Source organism: Mobula birostris, chromosome 3 (assembly GCF_030028105.1).
Source record: "Mobula birostris isolate sMobBir1 chromosome 3, sMobBir1.hap1, whole genome shotgun sequence".
Taxonomy (NCBI): domain Eukaryota; kingdom Metazoa; phylum Chordata; class Chondrichthyes; order Myliobatiformes; family Myliobatidae; genus Mobula; species Mobula birostris.
In genome coordinates this window covers 48,036,982-48,052,192 of record NC_092372.1, presented here as the reverse complement: position 1 = coordinate 48,052,192, position 15,211 = coordinate 48,036,982, and the positions used below count along the sequence as shown (strand labels likewise).

General features: G+C 41.0%; 1 protein-coding gene across 6 annotated transcripts in view; it reads right to left on the bottom strand.

Moving 5' to 3' along the window:
- Nucleotides 1-15,211, bottom strand: part of ipo11 (importin 11) — a 427,187-nt gene that overhangs the window by 303,118 nt on the left and 108,858 nt on the right. For all 6 annotated transcript variants that reach the window (XM_072252587.1, XM_072252591.1, XM_072252593.1 and 3 more), the window contains exons 16-17: nucleotides 15,086-15,191; nucleotides 12,820-12,946 (exon numbers count right to left, since the gene is read on the bottom strand). In XM_072252587.1, coding sequence (XP_072108688.1) covers nucleotides 12,820-12,946; nucleotides 15,086-15,191 — 233 coding nt within the window. The remainder of the gene's footprint in view (nucleotides 1-12,819; nucleotides 12,947-15,085; nucleotides 15,192-15,211) is intronic.

Below are 15,211 nucleotides of genomic sequence, written 5' to 3'. Positions count from 1 at the left end.
ATGTCCCCAGGTCAAGATTTTTAAAAATGTTAGTTTCATATACAACCTGAATATTCAGAAGGATGAGGGGAGATCTCACTGAAGCCTTTTGAATGTTGAAAGGCCTAGACAGAGTAGATGTGGAAAGGATGTTTCACATGGTGGGAGAGTCTAGGACAAGATGGCACAGCCTCAGGATGGAGGGGCCCTCTTTCAAAACAGAGATGCGTAGAAATTTCCTTAGCCAAAGGAGTGGTGAATTTGTGGAATTTGTTGCCACATGCAGCTGTGGAGGCCAGGTTGTTGGGGGTATTTAAGGCAGAGATTGATAGGTTCTTGATTGGACATGGCATCAAAGGTTATGGGGAGAAGGCTGGGAACTGGGGTTGAGGAGGAGGAAAAAAAAGGATCAGCCATGATTGAATGGCAGAGCAGACTCGATGGGCCAGATGATCTAATTATGCTCCTATGTCTTTTATGGTTTTATGGAGTATCTCCCAACATCCATGTTTTACTGAGGTTGCAAAATTTATTAAAAACATAAAATGCCTAATATCTGCATAATGTGTTGGTACAATGTTCATTATGTCCAAACATAATGCAATATTCATTAGAACATTAAGGTCTTCTCAAGTTAAAAACGCTTTAAAACAAGCTTCCTCTTAAAATAACACACACAGAATACATAATCTTATATTAAAATAGTCCCTTATTTAGCTCAAAGCAAATAATTAGTTTTAAAATTCATTTTTATTTGTTGAATGACAATTTACACTCTAAAAAGCTTCACATCACATCAAAGAAATATTTTCAATATCAAGCTACATATGCTGTCGCTCAAATTAAACTTGAAAATATGCAATTTAATAATAGCAGTATTCCTGTCACAGAGTAAGACTTGGTAAAATACACAAGAACATAGCAATAACTTTAAGACATGACTTATATCCTGGACAACCATTGATTAACACAGTTGGAAACAGGACTGCAGAAGAATATCTGCTCTCCCAAGGACTAGCATGAATACTGGCACAGTGATGATTCTCCTACAAGTGTACTCAGCGTCAAGCCCTTGATATTACACTCACAGAAGCTGTAAGAAAGCTTATCATCACAGTCATACAACATAGAAACATATCATTCATCTGTCTGTGCCAACCATAAAGCATGAAGTTACACTAATTCTGCTCTACCTTTACTTTTGAATATATTTTTAATTTAGTTCTCCCGATATTCTACCAGTATCTACATACCATCTCCTAACACATGGGTGACTAGAACAATTGACTGTTGCTTGTAACCTTCCAAATAACACATATTTTCGATGTGGAAGACCAGGGCACGCAGATGAAATCCATATGGGTTTAGAGAGAGTATAACTACTGTTGTTTTCTTTTGCACTCAGGAACTGAACACTGGCCACAAACTGAGAGGAAACAGCGCTACCAATGGCACCACTATGCAATAGCTATGAGAGGAAGCTCAAGAAGTAAAAATAATGCAGAATTCAAAGGGATAGACAGTGCTCCTATGGCTACAAATATGATTCAGCATGGTATGCTGCACTTATTGAGTTAGAGGAAAGACTGCAGATCATTTTGTGAGATGGCAGTTGTGTAACATTGAATCTGACATGTAAGAACCATCTACACTGTGTTGTACTAACCATCAACACACCCAATACTCAAAAGCTCCATGTCAGTGATCGCCTTAACTTGATGTTTGATATGAGCAGCCTTGAATCCAACCCATACCATCCTACCATGGCTAGAATGAACTCTTGCCTAAGCTAGGACTTGAAACCACTGCAAGTTGGCACACAAGGTCTCCTCAAACTCCGAATGAAATATAGATGCTGTTGTACCATCTTTGTAATTGCATCAATATGTGGGACCCAGGTTAGGCCTTTAGAGCTGATGACACCCAGGAACTTAAACCTGCTCAGCCCTTCCACTGATGACAAAGCAAGGATGTAACGTTTTATCTTTAGAAAGCACTAGTGAGTCCTCACTTGGAGTATTGTGAATGGTTCTGGGCCCTTTATCTTAGAAAGGATGTGCTGAAACTGGAGAGGGTTCTAAGGAGGTTTACAAATATTATTCCAGGATTGAATAGCTTTTCAAATGCAGAGTTTGATGGCTCTGGGCCTGATTTTATCAGAATTCAGAAGAATGAGAAGTGACCTCATTGAAACATATTGAATGGTTAAAGACCTTGATAGAGCGGATGTGGAGAGGATGTTTTCTATGGTGGGAGAGTCTAAGACTAGAGGACACAGCCTCAGAACAGAGGGACATCCTTTTGGAACAGAGATGAGGAGGAATTTCTTTAGCCAGAGAGTGGTGAATCTCTGAAATTCTTTGCCACAGGCAGCTGTGGATGCCAAGTCTTTATGTGTATTTAAGAGAGAGGTTGACAGATTCTTGATTGGTCAGAGCATAAAGGGATACAGGGAGATGGCAGTAGATTGGGGCTGAGAGGAAAATTGCATCACCCATGATAAACTGTCGAAGCAGACTCAATGGTCCAAATGACCTAATTCTACTCCTATGTCTTATGATCCCTTGATGAGGATTGGTGCATGTTCCTTGTCTTCCCCTTCCTGAAGTCCACAGGTCTTAGTGTCTTTGTTGCAACACCACTCAACCAGCTAATCTATCTCACTCCTATATGCATCCTCATCACCACCTGAAAGCCAGCCAATAATAGTTATGTTGTCAGCAAATTTATAGATAAAATTTGAGCTGTGCTTAGCCACACAGTCGTAGGTGTAGAGCAGAGGACCAAGCATGCATCTTTGAGGTGCACTAGTGTTAATTGGCAACATGAAACATAACATAAAAACATAAGAAATAGGAGCAGGAGTAGGTATATAGCCCATTGAGCCTGCTCCAGCATTTAATATAGATCATGGCTGACCTGGCCATGGACTCATCGCAGCCTACTTACCTTTTCCCCATAACCCTTAATTCCCCTACTATGCCAAAATTTATTCAACGGTGTCTTAAATATATTTACTGAAGTAGCCTCCACTGCTTCATTGGACAGAGAATTCCATAGATTCACCACCCTCTAGGAAAAGCAGTTCCTCATTTCCATCCTAAATCTACCCTTCCGAACCTTGAGGCTATGTCCCCTAGTTCTAGTCTCACCTATCAGTGGAAATAACTTTACCACCTCTATCTTATTTATCCCTTTCATAATTTTATATGTTTCTATAGGATCTCCCTCATACTTTTGTATCCCAGCCAGTACAGTCCCAGGCAACTCAATCTCTCCTCATAGCCTAACCCCCTCATCTCTGGAATCAACCTGGTGAGCCTCCTCTGCACTGTCTCCAAAGCCAGTATATCCTTCCACACGTAAGGAGAACAGAACTGCACAGAATACTCCAGGTGCGGCCTTACCAGTACAGTTGCAGCATAAACTCACTGCTCTTAAATTCAATCCCTCTAGCAATGAAAACCAACATCCCATTTGCCTTCTTGATAGCTTGTTGTACCTGCAAACCAACCCTTTGTGATTCATGCACAAGCACTCCCAAGTCCCTCTGCACAGCAGCATGCTGCAAGTTTATAGCACTTAAATAAAAATCAGCTCTTCCATTTTTCCTTCCAAAGTGGATAATCTCACATTTACCAACATTGTACGTCATTTGCCAGACCCTTGCGTACTCACTTAACCTATCTATATCTCTCTGTAGACTCTCTGTATCTTCTGCAATTTGCTTTTCCACTCAATTTAGTATAATCAGCAAACTTACACCTCAGCAATCACCAAGATACATTACATTTGGTCCCCTCTTCCAGATCATTAATGTACATCATGAAAAGTTGCGGGTTCAGCACCACCCCCTGCGGCACACCACTCACCATGATTGCCAACCAGTGTAACACCCATGCATCCCAACTCTCTGCTTTCTATCAGTTAACCAAGCCTCTATTCATGCTAATACATCACCTCCAACTCTATGCATCCTTATCTTATGGATAAGTTTTTTTATGCGGCACCTTACCGAACTCCTTCTGGAAATCCAAGTAAATAATGACCATCTGTTACCCTCTATCCACTGTGCTCGTTATATCCTCAAAGAACTCCAGTAAGTTTGTCAAGCAGGACCTGCCTTTGCTGAATCCATGCTGCATCTGCTTTTACAGATGCCTCAATAGTTCTTCTTTAATGATAGCTTCAAGTTACCATCCTTTTGGATGTAAGAGATATTATTTCCAATCCACACAGACTGTGGTCTCCCGGTGAGGAATTCATGGCTGCAATTGCAGAGCGGGGTACAGAGGTCCAGAATTTGGAACTTGTTGATTTGAATTGAGGATATGATTGTAATCAATAAACAGCAGCCTGACAAAGGTAGTGCTTTTGTCCATGTGATCCAATGCCAGATGGATAGCCGGTGAGATTGCATCTGCTGTGCACCTATTGTGGTAGTAGACAAACTGCAGTATGTCCAGGTCCAGGTCCAGGTCCTTGCCTAGGCAGGAGTTGATTCTAGCCATGACCAACCTCAAAATATTTCATCACAGTAGATGTGAGTGCCACTAGGTGACAGACATTGAGGTAGCTCGCCCTGCTCTTCTTGGGCAATGGTATGATTGTCATCCTTTTAAAGCAGGACGGACCCTCAAACTATAGCAAGAAATTGTAGATGTCCCTGAATACTCCTGCTAGCTGTTCAGCACAGGTTTTCAAAGTCCTACCAAGCACACCATCAGGATTTACCCTTTTTAAAGATACTTTGCTGTCAGCATCCAAGACAGATCACAAGGCCACTAGATGCTGCAGGGATTCACACAAGTGTAGTTTAATAAGGTTATTGATTTAGTCTCCTGGCAAGTACAGAAGCAAACTAATTTTTTAAAGCCTGTCAATTTGCCATCATATTCAGCATCATTATGTGTGTGCCTTTAACCACATGTAGATTTCTTTTTTATGATTTGTGTGCCTTCAGGAAGCTTTCATTGTACTTTTTGATTTCATTGTTATCTTCTCCATTTTTCCCCGCTCTTCCTATTTAATGTTATCTTTTGTCATTCTGCATTATGAATATACTTAGTTCATGTCTCTTTTTTTCAGTTCTGCCCTCATCTCTTTATTCGTTCATGATGCAACATTTGTGACTCATAATGCTATTTTGTTTTTTTTTTTATCAATTTGTTCATATCTCCTGGATTCTCTTCATCACTTCACTGGTTTTTTGTAGCTACTGAATTGTTTTGCTTGCCAATCTTATTAGAATCAAGTCTAATATCACTGGCACATGTCGTGAAATTTGCTGTCTTTGCAGCAGCAGTACAATACAATACATAACAGAGGAAAAGAAATGTGAATTAATATAATGAGGTAGTGTTCATGGGTTCAATAGTCATTCAGAAACCTGATGGAAGAGGGGAAGAAGCTGTTCCTGAATTGTTTAGTGTGTGCCTTCAGGCTCCTGTACCTCCTTCCTGATGGTAGCAATGAGAACAAGTCTGGTTGATTGAGGTCCTCATTGACAGATGCCACCTTTTTGAAGATGTCCTGGATACCGTGGAGGCTGGTGCCCATCATGGAGCTGACTGAGTTTACAACTTTCTGCAGCTTATTTCAATATCGTGCTCCCCTATACCAAGTGGTGATGCAGCCAGTTAGAATGCTCTCCATGGTACTTTTATAGATATTTGAGAGTATTTTTGGTGACATTGCCGAATCTCCTTAAACTCCTACTGAGATATAGCCAATGTTGTGCCTTCTTTGTAGCTGCATCGATATGCTGGGCCCAGGATAGTCTCCCCACCTCTGATCTCCTGATGAGGACTGGCTCATGAACCTCCAGTTTCTCCTCCATAGTCGAGAATCAGCTCCTAGGTTTTATTGACATTGAGTGAGAGGTTGTTGTTATGGCATCACTGAGCCAGATTTTCCAACTTCCCTCTTATGTGCTGATTCGTCACCACCTTCGTTTTAGCCAACAACAGTGGTGTTGTCAGCCAACTAAAATATGGCATTACAGCTGTATTTAGCCACACAGTGTAAAGAGAGTAGAGCTGGGGGCTAAGCACACAGCCAGCCTTGTGGAGCACTTGTGCTGATGATGATTGTGGAGAAGATATTGTTGCCAATCTGAACTGAATGGGGTTTGCAAGTGAGGAAATTGAGAATCCAGTTGCACAAGGAGGTACTGAGGCCCAGGTCATGGAGCTTGTTGATTAATTCTGTGTGGATGAAGTGTTGAATGCAGAGCTGTAGTCAGTAAAGAGCACCCTGATGAAGACCACTGACTGTTCAGATATTCCAGAGTAGAGCGAAGAGCCAATAAAATAGTATCTGCTGTTGATCTCTTATGAGGGTAAGCAAATGGGTACAAGTGCAAGTTGCTTCTCAGGCAGGAATTGATATGCTTCATCACAAACCTATCAAAGCACTTCACCATAGTGAATGAAAGTGCAACTGAATGACAGTCATTGAGGCAGGTTAACTCGTTCTTCCTGGGCAACAGGAAAACTGAAGAATGCTTGAAGCAAGTGGGTATGTCAGACTGCAAAGTGAGAGGTTAAAGATATCAGTGAACACTCCAGCCAGTTTTCAAATTAAATCAAATTTAATTATCATTCCAGCCATACATAGATACAGCTGAAAGAGACAGTGTTCCTCTGGGATCAAGGTACAAAACATTCAAAGTAACAACAAATATTCAAAAATAGCAAGTAACAAAATTCAAGACATTGAGCAAAGCAGATTCACTCAAAAAAAAAGCATGTACAGTCCAAGACCCTGAACAACAATGTTCAGCAATCTATGGTACAGTCTCCCGGCAGCGTATAGGAACATGCAATCCAGCCTGTCATTCCACTGCTCAAAAATGGGAGGGCAGCACGAACAGGTATGGCCAGGTCCCAGCCAAGCTCAACCACACTGCAGAGCTTCAGCATCTCCCACCTGGTCTGCAACAGCAGGTAGTCCCAAGGCGTGAGCCCAGTTCTTGCTACAACTGAGGCTCCTATGTTGACTGTCCCTACACCAGACAAGGGTAACAGGCCTGTGGTAGCTTACATTATCACTGTCCAACGAAGTCTCACAATCACAGGTGACTAAGACAATCTCCCATGGTTATCCTGTACCAACTTCGACGTTTCTGAGTAGCGGGCAGCAACACAATCTGCAGCCAAGTCAGCTCCTTCAAACTCAAACCAGCACCTCCGACACCCCAGCCGGCCCCTCAAACACCCCGGCTGGTACCTCCGATGCATCAGCTGGCTCCCAAGCCAACACTAATCCAGCTTCTCCGATCAACGAGCAGCTCACCGATCTTACAAAGAATAAAGCACCTTTGGTTGACCCCAAGAGGCCATTACATTCGCACACATCAGTTTACTAGAAGATTAGCACAGGTCTGCAGTACTCAGCCAGGTACGCTATCTGGGCCACATGCTTTCTGTCAGTTCAGCCCCCTGAAAGATTCTCTCACGTCAGCCTAAGAGGTTGAAATCCCAGGGTCGACGGGGACTGTGGGAGTTTGTGAAGGTGCCCACACACTTTGTTGGTCAAAGTTCATCTGGGAGCGAAACCTTGTTGCCATATATATCATTTGGTTTTACTTTGTAAGATTTGACAGCATTCATGCCCTGCCACAGTTGTCACGCATCCTTCTGTAATGCAAGTTTGGTCCAGAATTGCCACTTCATATGCGAGATGGTTTTCCAAAGGTCGTACCTGGACCTCTTGTATTTTACTTGATTGCCAGGCCTGAACACGACTGCTCTAGCCCTAAGCAGATTGCAGATGTCTTGGTTCATCCAGAGTTTCTGACTGGGGAGGACTCTGAATGAGTTTGTGAGGACACACTTGTCCATGACTGACTTGCTACGATCTGTGACAACAGTAGCATATTCATTCAGATCTTCTGATGAGTCCTTGAACAGGACCCAGTCCAATGGCTAGAAGCAATTCCTTAGCCTCTCTTCTGTCTCCCTGATTACCTCTTTGTTGTCCTTCTCTGGAGCTCTGCTTTTTAGCCTTTACCTGTGTGCAGGTAGGAGGACTGTCAGATGATCTGATTTCCTGTTCAATCTAGGGATGGAACACTAGGTATTCCTAATCCTAGTGTAACACTGGTTGAGTGTGTTGGGACCCATGGTGCTACAGGTAATAAGTTGACGATAACTGAGCAGATATTTCTCCAAGCAAAACTGATTGAGGTCCCCAACAATGATATGAAAGGCGTCAGGATAGGCTGTTTCTTGTTTGTTAATATGGCACTCAATACATTGGGTGTTTGCTTAACATCAGCCTTTGGCAGTATGTAAACCAGTCAGGATCATGGAGGATAACTCCCTCCAAAAGTAGAATGGACAGCACTCAATTATTAGATGTTCCAGGTTATTAGGACAAGAGTTCTGTGGATGAAAACACCTTGTTAATGAGAGAGATCAGAGGAGAATGGCCAGGTGATTCAAGCTGACAGGAAGGTAACAGTAACTCAAATAAATACACATTCTAACAGAGGTGCGCAAAACAGCATCTCTGTACAGAACACATCGAACCTTAAAGTGGGTGATCTCCAGCAGCAGAAGAGCCCAAGGACACACCCAGTGGCCACTTTATTAGGTACAGGAGGTTTGATTAATGTATGATTACTGTTGTCCAATGTTCCACTCTGGCAACTTCTGTCATCTTTTCTGGCTCGGTTCTGTCTCTTGTGGGGCAAGATATACCAAGTGAGAAAGGAGTTCAACACACATTGCTTAAAAAACGAGATTAATTGATTATTTTGTTATCTTTATATGATTAAAAGTACTGGTGTATTACATACTCAAATGTAAATATATTAGGTAGAAATCAGAGAGTAGTGATGCAGCATACATATTCTATTAAACAGAATGCAGCCTGTGATAGTTTTCCAGGGATTCACAGTGTTTACTTTTTAATTATTTTTTATCAATGACTTTGAACAAAAGGAATCATCTGATATCTAGGTTTCCCAACAATGCAAACTTAGAACTTGAAAACCTTGGTGTTGTGCTATTGATACACATACACATTGATCCAAATGCTTTATTTCCAATTCTAGCAGGTATTTTTTCACCACCAAACTAAGACTGTACTTGATGGGCTTATCTTGACATCTTTTTCAAATTGGTATGATATTTTCAATACTCGGGGGTTCTGACACCAATTAGTAAGCAAAGATGATAATATAGGCAAGTCTCTACACAATTCTGAACCTCGCTTCTCACAATGGCCTTCAAAGCATCCCAACACAGTCTGAAAATTACTGATTTACATATAGTAAGCTTTTCTAATATCTCAGAGGCACAAGAGACTGCAGATTCATCATGTAGGGCTTCGACCTGAAAAATCAACAGTTCCTTCCCTTCATTGGATGCTGCTTGATCTGCTGAGTTCTTCCAGCAGGCTGTTTCTCTAGTACTTTCTCTAGCAGTTTTAAGCATATCTAATATCTCATAACTAATTAAAAATTATGCCATGCTCTCAATTTGGACAAATCTCCTTTATAATCCCAAATTATGTATGTTCATCTACTTACCTGAAATTTATATTGCCATAGAGAAAATATTTTTGATTGCATTAATGTTAACTCTCAATCTAGCTTCATAGGCCTAATTTAGTTTCCACATCTTTATCATCTTGTACTTGATCTGATTCTTACTCACATAATAAATACACACACACACATATATATAAAATCTCAACTGCCCCCATTAAGACTACATCCTTTTATGCCTTCCATTTAAATGTCTGGCTGGTGTTAGACTGTCTTTAAAGAGAGTGAGCCCTCGCAAGGCAGAAGGTCCTGATGAAGTACCTGGTAAGGCTCTGAAAACCTGTACCAACCAACTCACGGGAGTATTCAAGGACATTTTCAACCTCTCACTGCTACGGGCAGAAGTTCTCACTTGCTTCAAAAAGGCAACAATTGTGCCAGTGGCTAAGAAGAATAATGTGAGCTGCCTTAATGACTATCACCCAGTAGTACTCACATCGACAGTGATAAAATGCTTTGAGGGGTTGGTTATGACTAGACTGAACTCCTGTATTAGCAAGGACCTGGACACACTGCAATTTGTCTATCGCAAATTGCCTAACCTTTGCCTATCGCAAGGTTGTAAATCTAGTCAGCTCCATCTTGGGCACTAGCCTACAAAGTACCCAGGACATCTTTAGAGAGCAGTGTCTCAGAAAGGCAGTGTCCATTATTAAGGACCCCCAGCATCCAGGGCATGCCCTTTTCTCACTGTTACCATCAGGTAGGAGGCACAGAATCCTGAAGGCACACACTCAGTGATTCAGGAACAGCTCCTTCCCCTCTGCCATCCGATTCCTAAATGGACATTGAAGCTTTGGACACTACCTCACTTTTTTTTAAAATACAGTATTTCTGTTTTTGCACATTTTTAAAAATCTATTCAATATACATAATTGATTTACTTGTTTATTTATTATTTTGTTTTATTTATTATTTTTTTCTCTCTCTGCTAGATTATGTATTGCATTGAACTGCTGCTGCTAAGTTAACAAATTTCACATCACATGCCGGTGATAATAAACCTGATTCTGATTCTCAGTGGTAGTCATTGTATTTGATGCCACCATCCTCTCTGACAGTATGTCCCAGGTAAGTTTAAGTATACGTTTGATCATCATTTAACCATACATGAATATAGCCAAACAAAACAGCATTCCCCTGGGGCCAAGGTGCAAAACATAACCAACAGCACATCGCACATAGCACAAATAGCTCACATGGTTATCATTTCAGAAAAACATACAGTCACAAAGAAAAACTTGTACAGCACAAGTCCCTGAGTGGCATAACCATAGATTGTCCTGGTCCAGCTTGCTCTTTTATTGTGCCAACACTGGAGGGCAGCACTGATGAGAGGGCCAGCCCCCAACCCAAGTATGGATTCCAGCATGCCAACTAGAGGTCTCTACTCTCTCCTCCCCGAGCGACTGTGACAAGCCGCTACGTCCGAAGCGACCCACAGCCTAGGCCCAGGCCTTGCCACAACCAGGGCAGTTACAACTCCCCTGTCTTCTGTCTCACCAATGAACTAGTGTATTGGACTTGCAGTATATTACATTATCAATGTCCAATAGGGTCCTGCTATCACAATAAAAACTTCCAAGACATTCATTTGTTCCATTTGTTGGATCACACAGTGTGTCAGCACAACAACGGTATACAACAGGTCCAGGCGACAACACAACAGTATGCAGTAAGTCCAGCTTTATCACTATTGAGCAACTCGCCGATGGGATAGTCCTGCAGTACTTGATGTTAGCATCCAGCATCATAAAAGAGATGAATAAAGATGAATCATGAGGACAGCAAGTGCGAGGTATTCAGGGTGTAGCATTCATTGAAAGCTGAACAAAGGAAAAATTGCACTTCAGAATCAAGAGGAAGATAGCTGCGGTATCAGGGGTCGATCACCACAGCCTCAGAATGTCAACTTGTGGAATTCTATGAGCCAGTGCCCTAGACCCAAGCATCTTCAGCTGCTTCATCATTATTTCTGTTCCATAAGGACAGAAGTGGAGATGTCTACTGATGATTGCACGATGCTCAATTCCACTCAACAGCATCTCAGACCATGAAGTAATCCATGCTCGTATGCAGTAAGACCTTCAGGCATAGGCTGACTAGTACAGGGTAACATTTGCACCAGCGATCAAGGACAACTCAAACAAGAGTCTCCTTCTCTTGCCATTAATTTGTATTAACATAACCGAAACCCCCACTATCAATATCCTAAGGGTCACTACTGACCAGAAATTCAACTGGACAAAAATAGATCAGAGGCAGAGTATCCTCCAATGAATGACTCACCTCCTGATATCACAACTACAAGCCAAGCATATAGAGGTACTGTTAACTCACCTAGATGACATCAATAAATCTGAATCTACCTCCTAGTTAAACTAAGTGATAAAAAGAATCAAAGGGGAATTGATGACCATGTAAAAGAAAATTGAAAGGCAGTGGAGAAATAAGGAGAGGAAAATGGCAGCTTAGCAGTGAGCATAATGCTTTATAGCACCAGCAATCAGGGTTCAATTCCCACTGCTGTATATAAGGAACTTGTTGGTTCTCCCTGTGACCACATGGGTTTCCTCCAAGAGCTCTGGTTACCTCCCACATTCCAAAAACATACAAGTTAGTAAGTTGGTGCTGGAACCAGGGCAACAGATGCGGGCTGCCCTCAGCACATCCTTGTGCTTTGTTGGTGGCTGACACAAACTATGGATCTCGCAGTACATTTCAATGCTTCAATGTACATGTGATAAGTAAAGCAATTCTAAAAAAACACTGATGAGGTTGCCTTGCAGAGTGAGATTGTTCAAATAGACTCATTCCGTATCATAAGTAAAACAGGCTCAGTAAGGAGTGTAGAAGAGCTTGCCAGCAGCAACATCAGGCTTGCCTAGAAGTGAGTTGCCAACCTGGTGAAATTCAGCAGAAGAGTAAACACATGACAAGCTGTGGAATCATCACACATGATTCAGTGACTCCACAATCAACACTGCAGACCTATCACATCCAATCATGAATTCTCAGAAGTCTCTCTAAAAGGGCTTTGCAAGCTCAGTTACTGGGTATGTTGAAGAAACAGACTAACAGCTTTTTTAGATGTTATCAGAATCAAGGCATAAGGGGTTATAGTGGAAAATAGCACTTTGATGAGAGTGCTCTATTCTTGCTTTTATTTCTTATGTTATGTTCCCCTCTTCAACAAATGCCACTACAGTACAGCTAAAGCAAACTGTACTTAACAGCAAAAAAATCATAATTCATTAAAATATAAAATACATTTTAAAACTTACCACACGATCTTGGTCCTGCATGAGATTAAGGATGGCCTCATACAACAATGGCCTTAATTCTGATTTAAATTTTACAGAAATCCATTGACCAATCAACCAAATGACTCTACGCCGAATAAGTTTGTATCTATACATCAAAAACAAACAAGATGATTATACACAAGCAACCATTTTACAGGGAGTATTGTAACAAAGCAAAATTTAAAATATTAGCTCAATCAACAATAACTAACAAAACCTGTAACATTCAAAGGCTGTTATAGAGGCATCACAGTTCCCAAAACAACAAAATTAATTCCTGTTCAATTTATTAATATCATCAATGCGATTTTGCTTACTGTAGAACAAAAAAAGATATTTTTCATTGCAATGTAAGCTTATAATCAATAAGTCCTTGAAATCACTGGAAAGGTGGCGCCTACCAATATAAGTTACTAATGTACATATTATCAAGGAGAGTATTTGCGAGATTGTCAAATACACTGCTGGATAAATAGTTCGAATTAATGTTTCCAAAATTCCAAAGTTCAAGAGTACATTTGATCTTTTGTTAAGAACCCAGCAAAGTCAAATGATCTTGTAGCAATAAAAAAACTAACAAAATTAGCAATATAACAGAATAAGCAGTCTAATAATGATATAATATGATATATCAAGCTCTTCCTACCGTAGCCCTGTACAAGGGAGATGAGGCTGAGTACAGGGCTACGGTAGGAAACTTTGTCACATGGTGTGAGCAGAATTATCTGCAGCTTAATGTGAAAAAGACTAAGGAGCTGGTGGTAGACCTGAGGAGAGCTAAGGTACCGGTGACCCCTGTTTCCATCCAGGGGGTCAGTGTGGACATGGTGGAGGATTACAAATACCTGGGGATACGAATTGACAATAAACTGGACTGGTCAAAGAACACTGAGGCTGTCTACAAGAAGGGTCAGAGCTGTCTCTATTTCCTGAGGAGACTGAAGTCCTTTAACATCTGCCAGACGATGCTGAGGATGTTCTACGAGTCTGTGGCGGCCAGTGCTATCATGTTTGCTGTTGTGTGCTGGGGCAGCAGGCTGAGGGTAGCAGACACCAACAGAATCCACAAACTCATTCGTAAGGCCAATGATGTTGTGGGGATGGAACTGGACTCTCTCACGGTGGTGTCTGAAAAGAGGATGCTGTCCAAGTTGCATGCCATCTTGGACAATGTCTCCCATCCACTACATAATGTACTGGTTGGGCACAGGAGTACAGTCAGCCAGAGACTCATTCCACCGAGATGCAGCACTGAGCATCATAGGAAGTCATTCCTGTGGCCATCAAACTTTACAACTCCTCCCTTGGAGGGTCAGACACCCTGAGCCAAGAGGCTGGTCCCAGACTTATTTCATAATTTACATATTACTATTTATGGTTCTATTACTATTTATTATTTATGGTGCAACTGTAATGAAAACCAGTTTCCCCCGGGATCAATAAAGTATGACTATGACTATAATAGCAATCTGGCGAGAAATTAACAATCTTAGCAGTCCACAAAAAAAAAATCACCCTGTGGCTCAACTCCAGCTCTAACTCTCAACAAGCCCAAACTGACCTGAAGACAAAGCGTGAATAGGTAACTAAACATTCGCTTCTACCGTGCCCCAATCTACCCTGTAATAATGGTGCAACACACAATGAAATACAGACAGACAGAAAATAGATACATGGGTCCGACAATCTCAATGTAAGCAACCTTGCAGAATACACATTACATTAATCAAAAGACAATTAAGTTGATTTTCTCAATATAATGTAAAAGTAACTTGAAGTTTATGCGAGCGCAATAGAATTACTATATTATGCATCACTTTCATTCTAGGACAGAATAATTGGCTAATTCTTACGTTAATAAGGAATTTGATTGCAGCACCTTCCCAATGGTGTTAAAATGATTCCACAACACAAAAAAATTATTTTACCGGAATCAGAAATGTACACTGATTTTAAGTGCAACACAACATACTGTTGAAGAAATAAAGGAAATCTGATGATAGTCATATAACCTAACATCCTAAACCATATAGATACCAATGATGTCAGCGGTAGTTCATAGGCTAGATCACTATCTTTATCAATGTGGACACAGAATGTTTACATGGATAGCAATCAAAATATTCATCAGCTGAATGCAAAGGAAGAAAGTAAAACGAAAGACAATTTAATATACTTCTAAAAAATTGATAATTAAATACTCAAATAGCACAGTTTTTAGATTACTTAAATATTTGGGGCTTACCTTATGTGAGTAACTTGCAATTCAGCCAGAAGCTGGTTTTTAAACCACTGGTCAAAATCCACATTATCAAAAAGTTCATAAGCTGCCAATCCAATGGCATTGTACACTACCAAGAACCAAAATAAA